The sequence below is a fragment of the Patiria miniata genome, unplaced genomic scaffold, assembly GCF_015706575.1.
Source record: "Patiria miniata isolate m_02_andy unplaced genomic scaffold, ASM1570657v1 HiC_scaffold_9, whole genome shotgun sequence".
Taxonomy (NCBI): domain Eukaryota; kingdom Metazoa; phylum Echinodermata; class Asteroidea; order Valvatida; family Asterinidae; genus Patiria; species Patiria miniata.
The window spans coordinates 4,237,120-4,261,595 of NW_024037076.1; the positions used below are offsets into that span (position 1 = coordinate 4,237,120).

Genomic DNA, 24,476 nt, shown 5'->3' on the forward strand with positions numbered 1-24,476 from the left:
TGTGACCATGACGTCCAAGTCCAAACGACAATGATATGCAAGTCCCCACTTGACATCTTTTGTTTGTAGTTTGGCGTGATGTGTCACCGCATGAAGCTGAAGGAAGACTTCAATCATCTACGCTTCCTGCTGTCCGACCAAAGCCTTCATCTACTCCCAGAATACCATCAAAGAATACAGGTAAAGGATTGTCACCAAAAAAATGGTTGGAATAAACATGTGAGTTGAAAGAGAAATATTGAATTTGTTGAAGAGCACGAACGCAACTTTAACCCTCTAGGAATTGATTGATTGATTTTTTTTTAAAATTCTTCAGGTGCTACGGCACTTGCGTCACATCGACGGTGCCAACACCATCCAGCTGAAGGGTCGCGTGGCCCGTGTGATCAGCAACCACGAGCTGATCATCACGGAGCTGGTGTTTCAGGGTCTCCTGACGGGCCTGCCCCCGGAGGAAATCGCGGCCCTGCTGTCCTGCATGGTGTTCCAGGAGAAACGCTGCAGCGAGCCCGAGCTTACGCCATCCTTAAAAGAGGTTTGTGGCTTGGTCTCAAACCCTCCTCAATCCTCCAAAATCAACCAAGCGCTCTTTGTAGGATTGAGGTTGTTAGTTTTGGAGGGTGCTTTGTGTTAAACTCCTAAGCTGTACCTTGAGTTGTTTACGCTTAGCCATGCAAAAATTTAGGCCAAGATTATACTGGACATCCTCCGTGCGGCTTCTGGATATCATCAGCACTGCCTTGATGTATTAACTTTGATTGTAAGAGGATTGAGGCAGTGGTCACCCCTTCACTGATCAAATTCAAGAAATATAATGGATGATTTTGGAGGATTGAGTCTGAATCAAATTGTTGCGTCGCCTAAACACTATTTGGGACTTTATTTTCTGGAGTGGACACTCAATGCTTTTAGTCAAAATTTTAAACAAAATTTCCTCTTCTCCAAATTCTGAGTAGGGGGCACAACGTATAGCACATGGTTCGAATTATGGTCCCGCTACAGTCATGGACATTGACTTGAGCAGATTTTGAACCTGCAACCTCTGAAACTACATACAGGTGCTCTACCAACTGAGCTATCCAGCGCTATATTTGCAGCCCCCCAATGCACTGCTATAGTTTTCCGGAGGTCCTAGGTTCACACATCCAGTCAAATTCTTGTTACATTGTGTTATGACTTAGTTATTCATTTTCTTGTTTTCTTTTTTGACCCAGGGAGTGGGCAAGATCAAGGCCGAGGCCAAACGCTTGGCAGAGATCCAACACGAGTGCGGCATCAATCTATCCGTACAAGACTACGTTGAGCAGTTTCGCTTTGGTCTGACGCAGGTCGTGTACGAATGGGCCCGAGGAATGGTAGGTGTTCATCAAATTCTTTATCTGCATTGTCCTTGGGTTGTGTGCAAGCAGGCCCGAGGAACAGTAGGTTTTCAATTTGAACACGTGAACCTTGTAGTGCATGGTTTTTGGAATGGATCAGAGTTGATCAGTTGAGGGATTAAACATCCACGCATCCGTGGGCCTACTGGTTCACGCGACGAATTGATTCCGATTGTGCACATACCTGTAGTGACTTCACGTGAGCGTCGATTGACAGTACTATAGACTGTCCCTCCCAGTGGTCTCCCTCAACTTTCCCTTCGTAAACGTTGAGGGCGTACTTGCACGGCGTCCATAAATACTGGTGGACATGTGCGCTTTATAAATACGCATTTACGATTTGTTGTCGCAGCCGTTCGCCGACATCACAAACCTGACGGACGTGTCAGAGGGAATCATCGTCCGCACCATCCAGCGATTGGACGAGGTCTGTCGCGACGTCCGCAGTGCGGCCCGCATCGTCGGCGACCCGAGTCTCTTCCAGAAGATGGACGAAGCCTCGCAACTCATCAAGCGAGACATTGTGTTTGCGGCCAGCCTCTACACCCAATAGCAATCGCAACCCTATAGCAATTGCATCCCTGTAGCGATCGCCACCCTATAGCAATCGCAACTCTATTGCAATCACAACCCTATAGCAATTGCAACCCTATTGCAATTGCAACCCCATATAGCAATTGCAACCCTATAGCAATGGCAATCCTATAGCAATGGCAACCCTATAGCAATGGCAACCCTTTAGCAATGGCAACCCTATAGCAATTGCAGCCCTATAGCAATTGCAACCCTACAATCTAAGATGTGGTTATTCTTGGTCTAAGACCAGACGTGGATTTTATTCCCATAACACAGCCCGACACGTCTTCAAGAGGAATCAAATTGGGTCTTGAGAACTTTGGCAATGCTACCCAGGAAATTCCGAGCATACTTTACGCCCTTACATTAGCTTGGCTACAGTGTGCATGAGGTATGCTCGGAATGTTCTGCACCACAGTGACTTCAGCGTGTAAGGGAACGACTGTATTAGGCCTTGTAGGCTTAAAAGCTACCGACTGACTTACTGACCGAGTCACTGAATATGATTAATAATAATAATATTAATAATACCCGAGTCATATATAGTGCACGTACAATTAGGTACTCAAGGCGCTGGAAATTATGTGTATTATTAGAGACAGGTAAATGAAGTTAATGAGAAGTATGAGACCCATTATGTAGCACCTTATAATGGTTTACAAGATGCTGCGGCGCATATTGCAGCCACTGCCAGAAACACCGGGGCAAACCCTCTCTCTTAGTGATTAGTGTTACTGGGCTCTAATAACGTGCATAACACAACGCACGGGACCTACAGCTTTACATCCCATCCGAAGGACGAAGCAATAATGGTAAAGTGCTTGCTCAAGAGCACAAGCACCATGTTCCTACGGTCAAGATTCAAACCCATGTTCACTGCACACGAGTCGAATACCATAGCAATTATCACATAACCATAGAATTTTGAGTCAAGCTTACAAGGCCAACCTAGTCTTGTTAATCTAGAATCATGTGGATTTTTTTTAATAGTCCTGTAATCTGAAGGCAAATTTAGTAGTTTTTTTTATTTGGTTGGAACATCTGAATCCTACAGAATGTTCCAGGGCGTGAAACTTTGTCCACTCAGGAGAAAAAGAAAAACCCAGATTATTTGTAGAAGACCCTGTGGCCAAAATTGAATTATTATTCAATGAAATTTGTGTACTGTGTATGAATTTCTTTAAGAACCATATACATGTCGATTCTTTGTTTTAAGTTCAAAATATAATGATTTTTTTAATGTTATTTCTATCAAATTCCAAAACCGGCAATGGCCCGGTTTGGGAATGTGTCACTTTATAATAGACGCGCATGCGCATCGATCGAAACAAAGCCGGCCTTCCGAGAACTTTCAGGAAGAGTGCATTATTATGACCACAGCATGGCATTTGGTTGTTTGTGGTCAAATAATTTTGGTCAATTTTCGGGGACAGACAGACCAACCGACCGACCGACCACCAAGTAACTTGTAGAAGTTCCTGCCAGAGCGTAAAAGAAAAAAATTTTATTTGTGGAAGACCCTGTTGCCAAAATTGAATCATTGTTCAACGAAATTTGTGTACTGTGTATGAATTTCATTTTTAGAACCATATACATGTACATGTATATACATGTAGATTCTTTGTTTTAAGTTTCAAAATATAATGAATTTGTTTATGTTATTTCTATCAAATTATAAGTGGGTCTTTGGGTGTCGGATTTCGGACTGCCCGTTTATTGTGGCTGTTCACACAGGGATTACCCAATGGTGGGTAGCAGGGCGGCGCAGTGCGTAAAGCGCTCGCCTCTCACTGCTGTGGCCCAGGTTCGATTCCCAACTCGATCAGATGTGAGTAGAGTTGTTTGTTGATTCTCTATTGTGCCACGAGGGTTCTTCTATGGGCCCTCCGGTTTTCCCCCTTCCACAACCTATCTAGCTGTACTCCAGTGGTCATATGGCGGCAACCCAAGGTGCCTTACATGACTTTGGCTCGACCACGTTGTAGCTGCGTCCTTCACTATTCAGCATCTGCTGCAAGTAAGGACTACTAGCTGCCCAAAATTGATTTATCTGATGAAATACTTAAACCATCCTTGATCCTTAACTTTTTTTCTGCTATGAAATCCGAAATGTAATTATAGAGTAGCCATTGATGCTAGTATGTGCCGACAATGTTCTTCTTGTACAAGGAGTATCTTACAGTTTAAGGATTAATTTAATTAGAATGAAATATTTATCGGTAAAGGGTGCATCTAATGTGCCAATTTAATATCAAGAAGTTTTAAGGGAATACAGAAGGAACTTACTTAAATAGTCATGAAATGACATTCGCTGTAAAATGTAATGAACATCAGGCAGATAAAATAAAAACCAAAAGAACAATATTTCAAATGTATTTTTCTTCTTTATTTACAACCTTTGTACATGGACGCTCACAAATTATTTTCTTATAAAAAATTTACAATATTTCACACTTTTCAAAATGGGAAATTCAAAATCTGTGATTATTTTATGAGTGAGGTGATATGAAACTGATCCAAACTCTGGCTTAAAGTTTTGTTACACTGATGCGCCGTTTACAGTTCGGGTTTGGGTTGGTAGCCGACAATTTCGTCCCATCCTTTCCGACATGTTCTGATGATCCATGCATGCTCATCATCATCTGGTGAGAGAATAAAGCATGGTAAATATTCTTTAAAAAACTGGTTTAAATTCATTGTCGTAATATTTACAATATGCAGGAGGACACTGACTGATCTATTAAATAATTGATTGATATTGACTTACTTAATATTAATTTTGATTTAACTGATCAATCGTTGAGGAATCAATTAATGGATGGAATGACTATTGATTGATCTTTTGATTGATCAATCAATGGATCAATTTGCTATTGATTGATCAAATGATCAATCGAACATTGGACTTTTGATCAATTGATTGATTGATCGGTTGATCAATTGACTTTTGATGACTTGATTGATAGATCTATTAATAGATCAATCAATTAAGAGATCAATCAGTAGATGAATTTACTACTGGTTAGATTGATACATTGATTGATCCACTGACTGACTATGCAATGGATCAATTGACTATAAATTTATTGATTGATCCATTGATCGATAAATGAGTGGACTGAATTACTATTGATCAATGATTGATCCACTGACTGATCAATTAACTATTAATGTACTGATTGATGGATTGATCAATAAATCAGTGGATTGAATTACTATTGATCAATTGATTGATCCACTGACTGATCAATTGACTATTAATGTATATATGCATTGATCAATAAATCAGTGGATTGAATTACTATTGATCAATTGATTGATCCACTGACTGATCAATTGACTATTAATGTATTGATTGATGCACTGATCAATAAATCAGTGGATTAAATAACTACTGATCAATTGATTGATCCAATGACTGATCAATTGACTATAAATTTAATGTATTGATGCATTGATCAATAAATCAGTGGATTGAATTACTATTGATCAATTGATTGATCTACTGACTGATCAATCAATGGATCAATTGACTATAAATGTATTGATTGATGCACTGATCAATAAATCAGTGGATTGAATAACTATTGATCAATTGATTGATCCCTTGACTATTAATTTTTTGATTGATCCACTGATCAATAAATCAGTTGCTGGAATAACTATAGATCAATTGATTGATGTATTGAATGAAGAATCAATGAATCTGTAAATTAATCAATTGAACAATCAATCAATCTAAACCAATAATCAATCAGTAATAGAAAATATAATGATAACAAAATCATAAAGAGATGACCCACCTGCATTCCTGAGAAACTTGTGGTTATAATCCACGATGACTCTGGTATCCGGGTTGTAGAAGCCATCTCCGGTGTCATAGCAACCCTCTGGGATGTCCCGAGGCGGGATGCGGTTGGTCAGCTGGGAGCGACCTAAAAATACACCAAAGCTCACAAATGTCAAATTGCAGAATTTCAGGTTTTTTTAAACCCTAACTACCTAGGCATTTTTGTTAGGATGCAAAACCTCAATCATGCCAAATCCTCCAACTGCATAGCTGCCAACTGTTACTAATTTTTCGTAATTATTACGAATTGTTTGTTAAATTACGAAAATACGATTTGCCAATAAAACATTACGAATTTCCCATTTTCTACCTAATGAAATAAAAAATACTTGTAAAGTATCGTTTTTGACCGAATACTTCTGGCGAAATGTCGCGATAATGGATGGACTGGTGACAAGTCTAATAAGAATGCAGTCAAACACCTGATAGACATCAATGCAGTGTGCGCAGTGGAGTACTTGAGGACCAGACTAAAACTATTTTTCAATGGTGTGTCATTTGAGTGTATCTCGTGGATGTGTGGTTGTGTGTTCTGTATGTGAGTACTTTTCAGTGACGATCATGAGCATATTTGGTCGCTTATTGCCGGGTTGAGACCCATCAGTGCGAGATTTTAATCATGGAATTTAATAGGAGTATGGTTGGAATATTGGTATTACAGTTTGAGTTTGTCACAACGTGAGAAAAGATAAATCAGCATGCGTTTGCAAGGTATGTTGGCGGGATATTTCTATTGCATACGGTCATGACGGTGGCCCTAAATCATTGTGTGTAAAAACATTGATAGTGATACGAACTCGAAACTCCACATCGATAGCATGCATCTCAAAAAAAATATGCGCACATTTTATTATTGTTATTATTTATTTGACTCCAACAAACAAATACAGACATTAAAAAAAAATTATTAAAAAAAAAAAAAAAAAAAAAAAAAATTTTTAAATTTTTTTTTTTTTTTAAATTATCTTTTGGCCTACATTACATTATTATTCACAAGAAGAAGGGTATGCACATGTATGTGAACATGTAAACCATGTACCTGTACTCGATGTTGGTAAAACGAGCAGTTGAAAATGACCGCGCGGGTTGATTACTAATTGGGATTTTGAAATGTTGGCAGCTATGCAACTGCCTCCATATAAAAACAGCATACAGTCTCAATCCTTCAAAATCCTCCGTTATTCCTTGAATGTGGTCCTTGGAGGAGTGACCACTGCCTCAATCCTGCGAAATCCTCCAGCAATCACCGTCAATATGTTGAGGCAGAGCCAGTGACATCCTGGGGCAGTGCGGAGGATTTCAAGTATAATCTAGGCCTAAATTTATGCACGGCTGAGCACTAAACGACACAAGGTCCGGCCTAAGACCTTGACACAGTGCATCCTCCAAAATCAGTCACACATTTTTGCCAAAATCACGCAAAATCCTCCATTTTGCAAGGAGGATTTGGGAAGGTTAGGGGTAATTACATGAGCAATTGACAAAGAAGTTGAGTGGAGCAGGGTTTGAACCTGTGACCTCTGGATTACCATTCCAGTGCTCTACCAACTGAGCTTACCAGTGCTGTTGGCGGTTTCCCTACTTTCCAATGTCTTTATATAAACCGCGATCACATATTTGCACCATCCACCTGTGTACATTGTATATTCTTTCACTGTATCCCTCAGATTTCCTGCACAGTGCTCTACCAACTGAGCTTACCAGTGCTGTTGGCAGTTTCCCTACTTTCCAATGTCTTTATATAAACCGCGATTACATATTTGCACCATCCACCTGCGTATATTCTTTCACTGTATCCCTCAGATTTCCTGCAAAACGTTTAGCACTTGCTACGTCTGTGTTTGTATGTAACAAGGCAGAATTTGAAACCTGTTCGATAAACATGAAGTTGCAAGCTGCTGACAGAGGAATTGTTCTACTACTGTCGGTCATAAAACGTGACCAACACCTTCCAAACCGACAGGAAAATTACTGTTTGCACCACCTTACTAAGGAAATCCGTAGGAAATTGCCGACTTTAATTCCCTTTTTCAAAATCAATCCTCCAGAGCCATCAATTAGAAAGAGAGAGTGATAGACCAATGGCTACCAGGTCAACCGATTGCGGCATGATCAACCAATGACCCAGCTCGATTAGCTGATGGGCAGATCCACCAATCTTGCCAAATATATGCCTTCCAATCTCTTTTTTGGGGGGGGGGGGGAAAGGGGGGAAAGGGAGGGTTTTTACCTGCTGGTTTGAGGCCGTCACAGGTTTCGGTGAAAAATCGCCTGTCGTAGCCGTCGCAATACAACCACTCTGGCTCATCAAACTCCAGACCGTCAGCGAAGGTGTACTTGCCCTGAATTATCAGAGAAAATTGACATTACAATATTGAGGACTACTCGAAATTATATGTTGGCGTTCGCTACTTTCGTTCACGAAATTTAGCGAAAGAAATGTAAGAGAGAGCTAGAAATGAAGCAGTCGCCAGTGGCTCTGAATCAGACTGGGACCGTGAGTGCATAAAAACGTGCAAAATTACTACTGACGTTTTTTTACTCACCATTTGGCTAATTAATACCCACACAACACATACATCAAAATGCATTAGTTGCAAGCATGTCACCTGCGAAATTTGAGACCTTAAATCCAATTTTAAGGCAAGTTTTTGGCAGTTCAAAAACCATCCACGTCATTCTCCATGCTCTGGAAATGTGTGTTTGATTCCCAATGTATTCTGGGTAGGTGTAGGTAGAGCCTTGCAGCTAACTTGTTTTTTAATCGATGGCCAAATGAACATAGCGCCCTCTGTTAAAAAATGAAACATTTTGCATTCACTCAGATCAAAAAGAGGGCGCTGTTTTATCTACAAGATGAAAATGTTATAACTGAGGAGTCTTTTTGCACAATGCATTGCAGTACACATCAACGTGACGTCTCACGTTTGGATTTCGATAACTCTCTGCAAAATTAGAATTATAAGCTGAATTTTTGGTGATGCAATGCTCACAACAGCAACTTTGCGAGGCAGAAGTTTCAGGGATTATTGAGGAACTGTAGTGAGTAAGAAGCTTGCGAATTTGATTCACACTGGTTTTATTATGCAGCACAAACTTTTGCACGATATGAATACCTTAAGTTTTGGGACTCTCATACACAGTTTGAGAGTCCCAAATTTTCGGACTAGCTCTGGATTCTAGGCTTTTCGAGATGTGTAGTTTCCATGTAACATTCAGAGACAACTTTCAGACCGATAATTCTCAAAATTTGGTCACTACTTACATCGACAGCGATTCCATTCTCCCATTTGGCCACGTACTTGCTGCCGTTGGGGAAGAACAGCGTCCCTTGCCCGTGGAACATTCCGTCCTTCATTTCGCCCTCGTACTTGGTGTCAGTCGGGAAGGCATACTTGCCTTTTCCTTCCATCCTGTCAAGATACAAAGTTCACCATCAACTACGCAAATTAATAAAAAGGTTTCTCGTTCTGTCTTTTTTTTAAGGGAGGAGGCGGCACTTTATTTTCTTTTTCCAAGATGGGTTCTTCCACTTTCTTGACTCTTTTCCTAGTATTATGTCCAGGGGCGGCTTTTCAAAGTGTATGCATTTTGTGTGTCTCGGGAACAGCTGTGATCAATCACCAATGCACAAATATATATTTTCTTCGACGTCCGCAAAAGGCAAACACTAAGTTTACGAATGAAATCACGACTAGCACCCAACAGCTTGACTTGTTGGGGTCGCAAGAGTGGACCCCGAAATTCGTTCACGCACACATAATACACAAATAACACAAAAAAGCCCAGTTTTTAAAGGATAGGGGCCTAGTTGTGTGAATGTTTATATCCTACTTTTAAATGTTCTCTCCGATTAACATCATTCCGTTCAAATTTTGAAGCCCAATTGGGCTGTTGCAGGACCCAGTGTCCTTTTAAGAACAGGGTCCTAAAATGCCTCAAACCAGATAAGGATTTAGAGTCCTTCCTCTATGTGATAAGGCTACCATTTTTTTTTTTTTACAGTTTTTCATGTTTGTAGAAATGTAGGCCTAGCGCCATAGGCTGTACTGGATGAAAAGTCCCATAGAGTTGCATGTAAATTGTAATAAAAACATAACAAAAACAGTTTTACATTTGACTAATTTACTATTCTCAAAGAAAAACAATCGAAAATAAGTTAGTCCTATATCAGGAGGGATTCATAAGGTACTCATATTTAATAATGAACTACGAATTACTCTTGCAGAAAGTGTAATTTACCGTCCATTTTTATGGTCCCCTTCGTAGCTGCTACCGGTGTACTCCATGATGTTGTTTAGCTGTTGTCATGACGTCACAACTAAGTGTTTCTTGACTTCCCGCGATGCGTTTATGGCCGGCCCGATTCCATCGTAGGATGTGAATCATACAAGTAACCCTAAAACGTTATAGAGGGCGCTATTTAATACTCGTGAAATCCCTTATTGAAAACTCGCTTAATATAGGTTTTCCCGGACAATTTCGGAAAATGTGCGTTTGAATTTGTAAAACATAAATTCAATTTGGCGCCGAGTTTGAGAACGACGTACATCCTGGTTTCATTTTCGCAATAACTAGCATTCAATTTCATTTTGCATCAATCAAATGAATGAATGTGCATAGCGTTTCATTTAAGGGATTACAAATACGTGATTAGGTTTTCGGTTTGACGTATGAGTTGCCGATTATTACGAATGTGCAATCCAATTCGCAGAAAATCGATTGTCTACTGTGACATGGGCTGAATTGAACATTCTTTTTCATTTGTTACAATTTAAATTCGCATTTTCTGCATTCAATTTAAATAAATTTTACAGGCCTATACAAATCATTATACAACTTTGATTTATTAATTAATCAATGTATGCCTTATTGATCATTAATGTGTTTGTTCTTATATACACAAAGGCCTATGTGAAATGTAGGCAAATGGAATGTGAAAATGATATAAATATGACCAATATGAAATCAATAAAAATAATCATGTAGCCATATTATTGAAACGGTAAAGAGACACATCACGTGCCATGTTACATAGGATCTGCATGGGGACTTTTGTTGGTTCATTGTCTTGGTTGTATTTTAATTTCTTTATGTATTTCTTAAGGTTCTCTCTCGTCTTATCAGTTCGATTGTCTATCCTTCAATGACCTGTCCACCAAGACATCGACGGAGATATGTCTGAGAATGGTTGTACCAGGCGGTGCATTTCGCAGGTGTCACCTCTCCAATGTTGAGTGCAGCCACCTCCTGGAGACGGAGGGATCTCCAGACTTGCAGGTTCACACCAGCTTGGACTCTTGCGTCTTGGTCTCAAAATCTGTCCTGCCATTCAGGGAGCCCCAGTGTGCGCTTCACTCCCGCCCTGAAAGCTGAGTGCGCCATTTCCGTAGGATTTAAGAATGACGAGTATGGGGGCAGCAACTTGATGGTGAAATTGCCGGCATCAGGGGGTAGTTGGGCTCAGATATGAGGACGAGCGTTGTCATATGTCAGATATATGCGTTCGCCTGCCTGGAATAACATACCGCATTCTTGTACAGTCGTCGCTAAGAAATCCTCAAAAGTCGCTCTCGTCACAGTCTCTGATGATATTCTGTCCAACCTCACCAGAAATGGCAAACGTGATGTTGACTTGCTTGCCTTGATGTTGACTTTCTGGCCATGGACGACACGCCTTGCTGGCTCTCCACGAGGAGCGCGACCATAAGACCGACGGGTCCATATGTTATACCCAGTCTCGTCAATGTACACAGTGTGGCCAAGGACACCAACCTGAAGAAACCAATTTCCAAATATGACTCGTGCATCTAATATGCGTGGCTCATTCCTCTGTTCTGGACCATCTTCCGCTAGTTTAAGAGTTATAAGCATACCATCTAGAGTTCTAGCGATGGTACTAGTGGTAACGAAGGGCTTATCGGGAAGATCAGCTCGCAGTTGAGTATTGAGTTTACGCAAAGTTAGAAGGGGGTTGTCATCTAGATATCATTGAAGGGCATCTCTCATGTCGTCGTCAACCTTCTGGTTGTTACGACGACCATCCCGAAGATATACGCCAACGATTGATCTGGCCGTTGAGTGCTTGATGCCCAGCGTATCTGCTACCTGTAGATAGTCAGCGTCGTCAGCCTCAAAGGCATCGATGAGGCGATTTCGGTCAACGTCCGAGATTCGTCGGTATCTCCCTCTTGCAGCCATTATTGGATATTTAAGGACTATGTGAACTGAGACTCTTGGCTATATGATGCGATTGTGGCAAATGCTGAGCAGAAAAAGATTTTCTTAAGGTTAGGTTTTTATATAGGATTTATTACAATAGTTGGTATGTTTCAAAAGACTACACCTCTTGGTTTTAGCTCAATCATCATGAATATTCAAAAATTCAATCATTCAATCAAGCTCTCCTCAAATGTTACTTTAACACATAAATGAATTCCAATGCTTGACCAGGCATACGTTAAATAACACTGCGAGGGAAATCGGCTGCACATTTAGCGAAAAAGATTGATGACAAATTAAAAGGAAAATAGGATTGCGGATGTGCCTTCGATTTCGCGCTAAAATGAAATGTCAATACACTAAATGCAGTGCACATTCGGGAAATCGTACGCTGATTTTTTACGACTGAATGCACCTTCACGGAAAAAGAATTATCATATGTTGAATAGAAACAGAGATTTGGAAGGTTCATTCTATTTCGCACGAAAACGAATGCTTCTTTTACAAATTCGTGTACACATTTTCCGAAATTGTCCGGGAAAACCTATAGTAAAAGGCTTTTTTTCGGTTTTTTTTTTAAGAACTACGATTATCATTATCTTATTTTAAAAAGCTTGATTCTTTTTAAAAGCTGCCCTTTTCAGTGAAAATATAAGATAAAGATTGAGAACAACTGAATTGGATCAATTTTGTGTAATTTATGTATTAAGGCGCGCAGGCTATAGGTATTTGTTTTATATTGTCCGCAATAATACTAAGATTGATAGAAAAATGGCAAATTCGACTATTGCAAATAAAATTATTGTTTGTCTGAAATGGCTTATTGTAAAATGGATGGGTATTTTATGTATTGCATTAATAATTAATCACCGAGTCTGCTCGTATATCATACATAATTGTGTGCATGCGGCTTTGCACGTACGGATAGATGAACGACTGTTAATTTTGAGCTCTAGAAATATGTAAAAATTTATTGATACAAAATGTCGTTTTTTCCCAGTTGGTGGAATTGTTTTAATTTTTTTTTTAGATTTTGTGTGTGAACGAAAACAAGTGTTTGTTGAATTCAGTTTTTGAATTATTTTTATGGTTATTGATATGTTTTTATGAACATATTTATTCCTCATTTATTTTATAAGATTCATAAACTGAGAGCACCGTTTACCCAAAATCTCGTTTTTAATTACGCTTTCATCAACAAGTTTTCGGGAAGATATGGTCCCAAACCGAAAAAAAAATCAAATGCGACATGTCATAGTTCATGTTAAAGCTAAAGACATGGTGCCCGGCGTTAACATTATGTAGTTATCACTTATTAACATTAATAAATAAAGGTCAAAAATATAGGATCATGAATATTCAAAAAAAAAATTAGCTGGCTTAACCAAATTCGAGACCTGATCGAGCGCAGAGCCCATCCAGCAAATTTGATAGCTGCCGCGCGCAGTGAAGCGGTGAAGCTGTCTATGTCTTTGTTTACACAAAATATTGATAGTATTCCCACCTGGACGGGCTTAAACGCCACAGGAGTACGAACCGCCTGATACTGTTGTTGTACCATCGTTTGCAAACTTTGACTTCGGCGGCCATGTTTGCAGTTATCGCTGTTGGTTGTCTCCTAACCTTCGGTCTTGCGAACGGAAACTGGACAGCCCGCAGAAATGATGCCTCCTTTGAAGACCTGGTAATTATTGGTGGAAATTGTTCACTATTGAGGTTATAATTTCGTTCATTAAAATTAGGAAGAAAAAAAAACAAATTTAGTTAATCTGAAAAAGAAAGAATGCTTGAAGCTGCAAAAGTCATGTCGGAATTGACTGTCATTATTTTTCAAAACTCTTGGACGGGACTTGTAAAATATGGTGGTGTCCTAAACTACACAATTACCGGGGAAATAGCATTGCTCGACAGTGTTTCACCCATTTTTGTTAACAGTGAGAGGCGTATTTTATGAAGAAATTATAGAAATTTTAAAGTAAAGCATGTTTAATCTTTCTTTCAAAAATACGGAAATTAAAAGTCTGTCTATTTAATGTTTCTCTTTGTTCCAAAAGGAGTTCTTTGCGTGGAATTTAGAATGTAACGACGCCAAAACTGTGTGCTCAAAGTGCTTCGTGGGACACCCGTACGAAGGCGCGGACATAGTCATGCGTAAGTCCATGCTTTGTTTATCGAAACAAGTTAAGAAATTCATTCGAAAAATGATCAGTTCCTTATGGCACAAGCAGTTGAATGGCGTACAGGGTGAGTAAAAAAAAAGCGAAACCCAAATGTTGGGACCAGTGTTTTAGGGAAATTCTGCAAGCAGCACTTTCAAAATCTAGGGTATGAAAGCCCAATTCATAAGCTTTCTTTTAGTACAAGAATCATTCGAATCACCCATGTACTTTTCAAGTTACGGAATTTTAAACACAACCACCGTTTTAAAGTTCAGTCCACGGATCACAAAAAAAAATGAGTGTTCTTTCAGCAAAACGAAAACAAATCACATAAGGATGTGTGTGAATTGTTTCGTTTTGCTGAAAGAGCACACACCTTTCTTGTGATTCCTGGACAGAACCTTAAAACGGTGTTTTGTTTTGTTTTTAATTCCGTAACTTGAAAAGTACATAAGTGATTGGAATGATTCTTGTACTAATAGAAAGCTTATGAATTGGGCTTTCATGCATATCCTAGATATTGAAAGTGCTACATGCAGAATTTCCCTAAAACAGCGGTCCCAGCATTTGGGTGTCGGGTTTTTTTTACTCACCCTGTATAAACTATAAGTAGAGATTGCGTTTACACCATATTTGTTACGAAGTGTTGGCACTGAATAGAGCCGGTTGTAAGAGTAAGGTCTCGACGTTTCAAACTTGATACTCTAATCGTCTTCTATCGTATACTTAATATTATAAGCATTTTTGAAAATGTTTTGTTGCTGTCTTCAGATACATTCGAATACACGAAGGACCCGTACAAGTTTCAGTTCACAACACAACCTGCAAATCAAGATACGAAGGCTTCTTTTGTCCAAAGTAAGTTTTTCCTATATAGCAACCGTACCTCAAGAATATAGCATAAAATACTTTGCTTTTTCAAAATTTCGATTCCCTTCTCTTCCGAACGAAATTTAAAGAATAATGTCCTGTAACAAATAATTTTGCAGGCCTTTATACAGTTTTAAAAGTGGTTTTAAATGGCGCATTCCAGTTAAGAAATTGAGCACACTATATTCAGAACGAATTAGCGTCCCGCTCTTAATTCAAGTTAACTTAATTGAAATTAATAATTAATTGATTACTTGTCATGGGCCGATTTTTTTCGTGCGATGTCTCATTGGAAAGCTCATAACTAATGTAAGGCTAGAAAATTAACAATTCCATTTGAAAATCCATTTTTCAATGTGCCAGACCAAAAAAAGCATGCATACACCAACTTTGAATGTTTTTCAGGGATGGTTCTTTGTACAAGTACAAATCGTCCAGTGGATACGCGAGTATTGGTATTGACAATATGGCGGTGAATTTTTCAGCCTTTGCGGAGGTCTGCGCTCTCTGAGTGCTTTCTAGTTGCTAATGTTCCTAATAAGCGCATAATACAAAATTACCGATATTTCAGATGATGCCTTGGAGAAGTTTCACTTTTGCAGCGAAATCAACAACTCGGCCGCCGACATCTCCCGCGGTTGGACTTGGACCCTGTGCCTCGAGAACGACTTCACCGGTCTGACCGTGCCTCCGGACTGCCCCTCGCCCGTGGCCGTGTCCAGGTTGGTCGGCCACATGAACGATGCCAAACTCGCCGGCCAACAAATCATGTACTGCTTGCCTTATTAAAGGAATACACATGGAGATCTTGATAATTCAAACCTTAAGGGAATAGGTTCAAAATTTGACTTAAGCAGAGTTTTGAGTTATAAAGCAGGGTTGTATAATCATTGTTATACTACTGAAGGGAATGGATTCTTTGTTTGACGTAACAGTTGTTTTGAGTTATCAGAGTTTGACTTGGCGAGATTTCACTGTAATTACGAGATTTTTCTCTTTTCCCCAATTTAAAGTAGCACAATTGCTTAAAATCTTTAAAAAAAGTATGGTGCATAACCGCTTACTCTTATTATGTTTAAGCTGAGTGTATTCAGAGAAGATACACGCACAGTTTTCTATTATCAGTGCACGTGAAAACATATACCAGCAGGCACACTTTTTTAGTGCCTTGAATGATTGTTTTCTCCCGAGCGATACTATATCAGGGGTCATAATATTCACAGGTTATTTGGTATATAAACATACATGTCCTTTTGTCACTCGGAGTCTGAGCAAGGTTTTTTTCCTACGGCGTTTAGACCGGGTATATACTGGGTTATTGTCAGGGGATTTAAGCGGTATTAAGATTTTTGAAATTATGTCATTGCAGGACCTGATTTTCTTATGGGGACCGTTATTTGAGAATTTTAAAAGACACAGGATATTTGGGACCGATTGGGGAATTTTAAGGTTTTTTTCTGGATTTTTGGAGTTTGGGACTTTGATTTTTTGGAAATCTTGAGAATTGTCGGACAATTTAGGATGGTCTTTCTCTGTCTTAAAGTACAGACTATTACATATGGCCTACATAAAAACAAACGTACTACTATTTAGCTGTCTTGTTTATTCCCAAATTCACTTTAATACTTGTACTTATGACAGAAATCAAGACTCTGTTTAGGCAAGTACCTTTTTTTTTTTTTTACTATCATTGAGGTGAGTACTCTATGTTCCGGCACCCCTGTATTCCGACAACCCGCACTTAAAGGGAATGCACAACATTTGCTTTTGCTGCAATTTTCAAAAATACTTGGATTGGGAGGATTAGTATGTTATAGAAAATATTGTTAAACTGACTTGCTTCACGTTTTGGGTTCGGAGATGCTGTAAAATCCAAGAAAACCAACCATGTTCTTGTAGTCTGGTTCCCTGACCCCACTTAAGATGAATCGGAGCAATTTATAGACTTTGGAAAATTGTAAGGTTAGAGAATCAGTCTAGCTGGCTTGTACCATTTCACAGGTGAAGAAACAATTCCAAAGAAAATGCGGAATAACTCAACATGAAACATTAGGAGCAGTTTTTGAAAACAGCCAGTTTTCTCCAACGCTGGTCGGCCGACCAGCGTTGGAAAAGTACAAGTCTTCTTGAAAATGTCGACACACCAGGAGCCACAATTTTACAGCATGCTTTGGACTGTCATTCCCTGACAATCCAGTGAGATATTTCGTGATAATTTGCTCATCTCGTTTTTTGATGTTTGCAAATGTTGTATCTTCCCTTTAAGATTGTGTTACTCCCAGTTAGGGTTAGGATTAGGGATAGGGATAGGAATATGTGCAGTCGGAACATTATGGGGTGTCGGAACATAGGTGTGTTGGAACATAAGTGTGTAACCATCATTGAAATATTAACACAGCAAACCATTCAATCGAATGAATATCTAGAAGTCTAAGCAAACTTATTAAAAAGAATTCTCATTTTTTTGTAAAGCCTATATGATCTTTAAACGTATATATTCTAGCAGAAAAAACACTAACAGAAGCAAGCATTTCAAAGAATGAGATCGCAAAATGAGTCTCATAATCATACACAGTTACTATGGAAACGAGGTTGATGCTAACATTAATTTGAGCAAAATCTAACAAGGCGTTATTACATTATTGAAATGAACTGAACAGAGTTATACAAATGATGCATGTAACATATGACAATGGTGGAATTGAAATATCTTGAAAATGCGAACTAAAATTTTAATGCTGATTTTGGAAAATTGGAAGTTTGAAATAAGTCTAACACGAAGCTAGGTGCACTAGGATGACAACGATCCACCCATATTTTTTTTTGTGACTTCAAATTTACATTTGAAAGTTTAGAATCCTTCCAATGCACTTGTCATGTTTATTATAATGCTTAACTCGAATTAACGGTGTTCCTGAAAAGACAAAATGCTGGATATGGTCATTTTACAATTGGTAACGTCTTGATTATCAATTTTATATTAGTTTACCCACCATTCTTTAGCACTTTTAAGCTCTGCCATCATTCAACCTCTCCCCCTTCAAAAAAGTAGATGAGTCACACATGTCTTTCCCCCACAGGACAATGGAAGATTCCTGAACTCCTCCCAAAACAATTTTCGTCCCATTGAAATACCACTTTAAATCAATAAACCTGAAAAAACTCCAACAACTTGGCATTGCTGTACCGGGATTTTTCAACTTTACTTTGCTGACTGAAGTTGGGCCACCATCGGCATTTGGGTCATTTTGTCGACAGTTTGCCGTGATGCATCAAACAGCCGTCTACAGGTTCTTGACCACGGTCGAGGCGCGGTACTTCCGCCGGAAGTCGTCCGTATCGTCGGCAGCGAAGATGGGCCCCAGCTCGCCGTGAACGTACAGCGTCTCGTCGTGGCGGTCCTGATCCACCAACTTCATCAGCGCGTCGGCTACTACGGAGGCCCTGTAAGATAAGAACAATGGTAATATCTTTAGGACCCCGTTCCTAAACTACAACAACTGACTAAAGGTCACTCAAAATTGACCAAAAAAATGACATTCTGATGTTACTTGACACAGCTGGTATTGCTATACCTCTGTCTTGAATACTGTATTTTCATTTGCCTAGAACGATCACGTGTTAAGTCCCACAGGGAGTGTGCCTTGACTTTGTTCGTATGACAGTGTTGTAGTCGAGTCACCCAACGTCGAGTCCGAGTCCCGAGTCACAAGCCCCGAGTCCAAGTCCGAGTCCCAAATCACAAGCATCAAGTCCGAGTCTCGAGTCACAAGCCTCAAGTCCGAGTCTCGAGTCACAACCCTCGAGTCCGAGTCTCGAGTCACAAGCCTGGAGTCCGAGTCTCGAGTCCCAGTGTCGAGTCACAAGCCTCTAGTCTGAGTCCGAGTCACGAGTCACAAGCCTCGAGTCCGAGTCTCGAGTCACAAGCCTCGAGTCCGAGTCTCGAGTCACAAACGTCAAGTCCAAGTCACGAGTCACTTGTTCTTAGTTGTTCACCAAACTAATCAATTTTTTTTAATTATTGTTTTATCATCCATTCGGTATTTCAAGTAAATCCCAGTGTTTATAGTTTACCTTGTGTGTATACATGTTGTTTAGACCCAAAATGTGTTTTTCTTTTAATTCCCATCCCTAAAAAAAAATCCTCCTCCATTCCTTTCCTCCATGTTTTATGATCCAAACATTATTCCTCAATGATCCTTTCCCATCCTACGTTAGGTTTTTTCTTTTGACGAAAATACGTGACCGTCGAGTCACGAGTCACCAAGCTCGAGTCCGAGTCATCATGGTCGAGTCCGAGTCATTTTCCAATGTGACTCGAGTCGAGTCCGAGTCACGAAAAATGTGACTCGAGTCCGACTCGAATCCGAGTCCTGGACTCGAGTCCTACAACACTGGCGTACGGTATACGGTGTGGAAACGCTTGTATCGTTGATACCCACGCTATGTTTTTACACATGAGTGGGAGCAGCGAACTAGCAGACGACCATGCTGTTTCGAGCACGCTACATACATGTGAGTTGACGTTCGGATTAGTGTCATGATTGCTGTGTTTTATACTGCTATCGACTGTAGCCTCAAATTTGAGACTAAAGCCGTTCCTTTACTCGTTACATTGAGACCTAAAGAAAAATTGAATTAAAAAAGGAAACCTGAATGTGGATGACACAAAGACATCTTTGGAAACATAAGAATCGAGCCGAAATACTCCACACTTGACTCGAAACCTTATCAATCAGCGGAAAATTTCAAACCTAAGACCTTATACGTGAGACACTCGGCATGCACTATTCTCCGCTCATCAATAGTTCCCACGGAGTTGCACTTCGGTTTGGAATTCCAAACTCACGAGTGGGTGTTTTTGAGGGTATGACTATAATATACAATCTTACGGTTTTGTCTTGAGCTTGGTCAGGGTGATCGTGGCATGTTGCTTTACTTTCTCTTCGGCCAGTACGGCCGTGGACATCTCATCACCATCCATTGGACATGGGCAGAACACGTTCACGCGGATCTGTCGGTCCTTGGCGACCGGGTCGTATTTCTGGGAAGACAAAAAAGGAGCTTATTATAGATGTTAGCTCGAGGATGCGTCGAGAAGTGGACAGTCAGTGCAGCCTATAGGATCATGAAGGAGCCTTCAAGGGTGGTCGATGAAAATGATACAAGAAAATGCATTATGAAAAGTAGAGATTAAAACTCGCGATCCACTTGACATCTTTCCCCGGAAAGTTAAAATATTTACTCTTACCGCTACGGTCTTTGTGTACGCAAGCACAGCAGCCTTGCATGCGCTGATGATGGGCAAGTATGGAGCCAGTGTCATTGCTGTAAATAAAAACAACATCAGCATTACAAGTCGAGCTTAATTTATGCATGCTTAGTTTTGGACCAGTTTCACCCGATCTGACCTTAGGATTGCCCTTGGACGTTAACGTCAATCCATTGTGCTGGGATTAGGTTTAGATGTTCGGGTACCACATAGGTAGATTTTTATATTGGTATGATTTGGGAATTTGACACAGAAGAGGGACTCTATTTTGTGACACTCTCAAAATGGTTTTTTAACTACTACTCTAGGGCTTCATCATCATTAAAGTAAACTGCATGTAACCTGTACCTGCAACTGACGTGACGTTGACAAGAAGCCCGTGACGCTCCAGGTATTCGAGCGCCAATCGGGTGCCGTGGATCACACCATGCTGAAGAAAAAAAATGTGAACAAAGAAAATGGGGTCAAAGAGGTTCATTTGGGATAAAACGCGAAAATAACCTGATCCAGGTTATAATATGTTATTGAATTAGAAACATGAGATAAGCAGATTTAGTGACTGATTTGGGTTTGTTGTTATTTCACAAAATTAAAGCGCCCAAGGCTCCACAACCGTTAATGGTAGGAATCCCCCCCTAGATTTCAACAACTTTTACAAACAAAAAAGTGAAGGAACTTTTCAAAAAAATTACCCATCTCCTATACCCTGAAACACAAACCCCGATACGCTACAGCATTTGGAAACCCAGCCACAACCTTCTTCACAACGCTCACCGCAACCCTCACCACAACCCTCACCACAACCTGCAAACCTCACCACAACATTCACCCCAACCCCAACCACAGCCCTCACCACGTCTCTCACTTCCCTCACAACCCTCACCAAAACCCTCATCACTAATATCACCACAACCCTCACCACAATCCTCACCAGACTATCACAACAACCCTCTCTATACAACCCCAACCCCAACCACAGCCCTCACCACGTCTCTCACTTCCCTCACAACCCTCACCAAAACCTTCATCGCTAATATCACCACAACCCTCACCACAACCCTCACTATGACAATCACAACAACCCTCTTTACAAACCCAACCATAATCACAGTCCTCACCACGTCTCTCACCACTTGCCTCACCAAAATCCTCACCAAAACCTTCATCACTAATATCACCACAACCATCACCACAACCCTCACTATGACAATCACAACAACCCTCTCTACAAACCAAACCCTAACCACAGTCCTCACCACGTCTCTCACCACTTGCCTCACCACAGTCCTTACCAAAATCTTTATCACTAATACCACCACAACCATCACCACAGCCCTCACTATGACAATCACAACAACCCTCTCAACAACCCCAACTGCAACCCCAACACACCCCGAGTCACCACGTCTTCCACCACTTCCCTTACCACAACCCTCACTACACCCCCTCACCAAAACCTTCCATCACTAATATCGTCACCACCACAACCCCAACCACAACCCTTACTACAACTCTCACCACATCCTCACTACGAACCATCATCCTAACCCTCACCACCCCAACCACAACCACCACCATCACCACCCCACACACCGTCACCCTGAATTCACCTACCAGTGAGACCTCTATCGTGTTCACCCATTCGATCTCGTCCCAGGCCGAGCCGCAGTTGCAGACCACGTCTATCCGTTCGTACTTGGCCTTGGCTTCCTCGAACCCGGCCTTGATGCTCTCATGCTTGGTGATGTCGCAGTTGTACAGCATCACTCGCTCCTCGCCGTACTTCTCGGCCAATTCTTTGTTGGTCTGGTTTGCCCTCTCGGAACCCAGGAAAACCACGCCCTAGTTTACCAAAATAATGTTAATCGTGTAGTTAAAGTTAGGACCCCGTTCCCATACAAGAGAACGAAAAGACACTTATGTTTTGGGACGAGTACATGAACATTTGGCTATGAAGCAGGAAAAGTCACTTTATATGTTTGGAATCATTTAAATAGTTCGCTAAGATATGTTGAATATCAGCTAGCTTAATTTTGTGGAAAGAGGGCAAGATTTTGATTAATGAACGGAACATCATAAAGAGGTGTCCTAAACTACAAGAACACTAAAAAAGAAGAAGACAAATCAAGCCTAGTAAAGCTGGTCACAGAGGGCACAGAAATGTGATTCCGAATAGCAATTTTTCAGGCGTATATCTGGACTATACTCAATGGGTCATTCATTGCCGTTATGCCGGGTAATCCTACATGATAGCACTGCCCGACTCAGGGGAGACAATCAGTGAGTCGGTCAGTGCAGTCAGTCAGTGAGGAGAAAGGTACAAAGAGGACACTATAGACTGGCTCTCTGGGACCAGCAAAAATGAGTTTAACTCGATTTAGTACAAGACTTTAATTAGACTTCAAACTGAGTTGATTTGATTGCATTTTTGAAGGATGCATGTCATGGGGAATGTGGGTCGGTGAAAGGTTTTCCTTCGTGAAAACGTTGATCCTTAAATTGAAAGAATCTTGTGATTCGCATTAAAGGGCCCATGCAATGTATTTTTTTAAAATTCAAATCTTTGAAATTCACCTTTCTGTCCCATTTAACCTTATTTTCAATTCTCGTCTGATTTTCAAGGGTATCTTGATGCCCTTTTTGTTTTTATGCTAATGCGAATTCCCATTATCCATGAGCAAAAGTGTGATGTCCGATTTTCAGGCAGAAACCTCAATGTTATAAATTTCAGCACCAACAGTTGCCAGAATTTTTGATATTTTGCTGTCATAAATCTTTTTTTCGTTTGTGATTCGTTGTGTTAGTACATGGCAGTATAAAAAGCCAACGAGCAAACCTTTGTCACAAATATTTTTAATCAGCCGAATTAATAAGCAGATGAATGTTGGGTTCACAATTTGAACACAAAACCCCTATTATTACTGAACAGTGTCTTCCTGAAATGACATCACAGCAACAGCGCCCTCGGTTGTCTGGAAAAGTATAGACAATTATAAATGTTTAAAGAAGTGCACTTTTCAATAAACCTAACCAAAATGGATATCAAATACTTTGCATAATTTAAGAGGAGTAGAAAAATGCGCAAAATATGTTCCTTAGAACAATTCACTTCACGGCCCCTTTAAAATAGACCGTAAAACAAACTCTAGCAGCAAAAACGACAAGAACACTCAAAAAAGTTTTTTTTTTTTTTTTAAATTAAACAAACCTTCGCTCCTTTGTCCAGTAATATCGTGCCGAATGCAGGCCCCAGCAACCCTTCGCTGCCTGTCAACAAAGCCACTTTGTTCTTCATAAAGATTGCCATGGTTACGACGAAAGAAAAACTGTCTTAAAAATCCAACCGACGAAAAAAGGATGGGCTGTTTTTTCAATTCAAGATGGAGACGGCAGGGTGGATTTTTTTTGTTACAGTCACAGCACGGGCGAACTTTTTTTTCTTTTTTTCTTCTTTTCAAGATATCGCCGTATCAATAGTGTACCCTGGACCTTCGCTGTTAGTTTTGCAATCAAAAAGTGTAACAAAGAAGCAGATTTATATACAATTAAATCTTTGTTTGCACGAATATAGCGTAGTAGTCTTTGCTCGAGACTGGATTTGTCATTTTTACTTCCCCTTTGTACAGCCAATCCCTGACAAACGCGGTAAAGCTACGACGGCGCGGCAGAGCCTGCTATCAACAAGAAGAGTTACATTCAGTCTTGGGAAGTTCGGCAGCTCTTCCCACTTTCGAGCATACCTAACGCGCTGTAATCAAGCTAAACTGGGAGCAGCTATATTATGAGGAATAAAACTTGTCTTGGACTAAGACTAGTAACGGAGCAAAGTCTTTCGACTTTTTTTGGCTTATCGATAAATGGGACAAAAATCAGGAATCTGACCTGGCCTATTGCACTTTGATTTGGGAGCGTTGATTCCCGTGGCCACATTACACACGGACCTGTACATGTACTTGTAGACATGATGAACTTTGAATGGTATTCATAACCAAATTAGTGTGATAGCTAATTGGTAAATTAGTTATAATAGATGATGTTGTATAGGCTGTCGGTGTAAAAGCTGTCGAACGTTCAGTGGCGGATGCAGGATTTTTAAGGGGGGGGGGGGGTGGTTTTGAATGGGAGGTGGGCGGGGGGGGGGGGGGGGT

At 40.3% G+C, this 24,476-nt stretch overlaps 4 protein-coding genes across 4 annotated transcripts in view; 2 read left to right on the plus strand and 2 right to left on the minus strand.

The window, feature by feature from the left end:
• Positions 1-4,319, plus strand: part of LOC119720272 (helicase SKI2W-like) — a 28,161-nt gene extending 23,842 nt beyond the window's left edge. The window contains exons 21-24 of the mRNA XM_038189912.1: positions 70-180; positions 317-535; positions 1,215-1,355; positions 1,732-4,319. Coding sequence (XP_038045840.1) covers positions 70-180; positions 317-535; positions 1,215-1,355; positions 1,732-1,932 — 672 coding nt within the window. The 3' untranslated portion in view covers positions 1,933-4,319. The remainder of the gene's footprint in view (positions 1-69; positions 181-316; positions 536-1,214; positions 1,356-1,731) is intronic.
• On the minus strand, positions 4,320-10,174 carry LOC119720273 (MORN repeat-containing protein 5-like). The gene is made up of 5 exons (XM_038189913.1): positions 10,048-10,174; positions 9,071-9,218; positions 8,036-8,147; positions 5,759-5,890; positions 4,320-4,597 (listed from the first exon to the last, which is right to left on the minus strand). The coding sequence occupies exons 1-5, from the start codon at positions 10,092-10,094 to the stop codon at positions 4,512-4,514; spliced, it is 525 nt and encodes a 174-aa protein (XP_038045841.1). The 5' UTR covers positions 10,095-10,174; the 3' UTR covers positions 4,320-4,511.
• A 3,270-nt stretch (positions 10,175-13,444) lies between these two features.
• LOC119720065 lies at positions 13,445-15,965 on the plus strand. Its single transcript, XM_038189585.1, has 4 exons — positions 13,445-13,711; positions 14,082-14,178; positions 14,958-15,044; positions 15,628-15,965. Exons 1-4 carry the CDS (start codon positions 13,616-13,618, stop codon positions 15,843-15,845), a joined length of 498 nt encoding a protein of 165 aa, XP_038045513.1. The 5' UTR covers positions 13,445-13,615; the 3' UTR covers positions 15,846-15,965.
• A 1,789-nt stretch (positions 15,966-17,754) lies between these two features.
• On the minus strand, positions 17,755-23,810 carry LOC119720181 (uncharacterized oxidoreductase Lmo0432-like). The gene is made up of 6 exons (XM_038189749.1): positions 23,537-23,810; positions 21,943-22,170; positions 20,677-20,758; positions 20,308-20,384; positions 19,949-20,100; positions 17,755-18,500 (listed from the first exon to the last, which is right to left on the minus strand). Exons 1-6 carry the CDS (start codon positions 23,633-23,635, stop codon positions 18,341-18,343), a joined length of 798 nt encoding a protein of 265 aa, XP_038045677.1. The 5' UTR covers positions 23,636-23,810; the 3' UTR covers positions 17,755-18,340.
• Between the last annotated feature and the right edge of the window lie 666 nt (positions 23,811-24,476).

Bases quoted from the DNA above. Each gene is read 5' to 3' on its own strand.
- LOC119720273 (XM_038189913.1), bottom strand. From the start codon at position 10,094: ATGGAGTACACCGGTAGCAGCTACGAAGGGGACCATAAAAATGGACG. The intron at 9,219-10,047 runs GTAAATTACACT...GTATCTTGACAG, and splicing joins GGGGACCATAAAAATGGACG to GATGGAAGGAAAAGGCAAGT. The intron at 5,891-8,035 runs GTAAAAACCCTC...GTGTATTTTTAG, and splicing joins TGACGGCCTCAAACCAGCAG to GTCGCTCCCAGCTGACCAAC.
- LOC119720065 (XM_038189585.1), top strand. From the start codon at position 13,616: ATGTTTGCAGTTATCGCTGTTGGTTGTCTCCTAACCTTCGGTCTTGCG. The intron at 13,712-14,081 runs GTAATTATTGGT...TTGTTCCAAAAG, and splicing joins ATGCCTCCTTTGAAGACCTG to GAGTTCTTTGCGTGGAATTT. The intron at 15,045-15,627 runs GTAAGTTTTTCC...CCGATATTTCAG, and splicing joins GAAGGCTTCTTTTGTCCAAA to ATGATGCCTTGGAGAAGTTT.
- LOC119720181 (XM_038189749.1), bottom strand. From the start codon at position 23,635: ATGGCAATCTTTATGAAGAACAAAGTGGCTTTGTTGACAGGCAGCGAA. The intron at 22,171-23,536 runs GTTTGTTTAATT...TTGGTAAACTAG, and splicing joins TACTGGACAAAGGAGCGAAG to GGCGTGGTTTTCCTGGGTTC. The intron at 20,759-21,942 runs GTAGGTGAATTC...TTTTTTCTTCAG, and splicing joins ACACGATAGAGGTCTCACTG to CATGGTGTGATCCACGGCAC.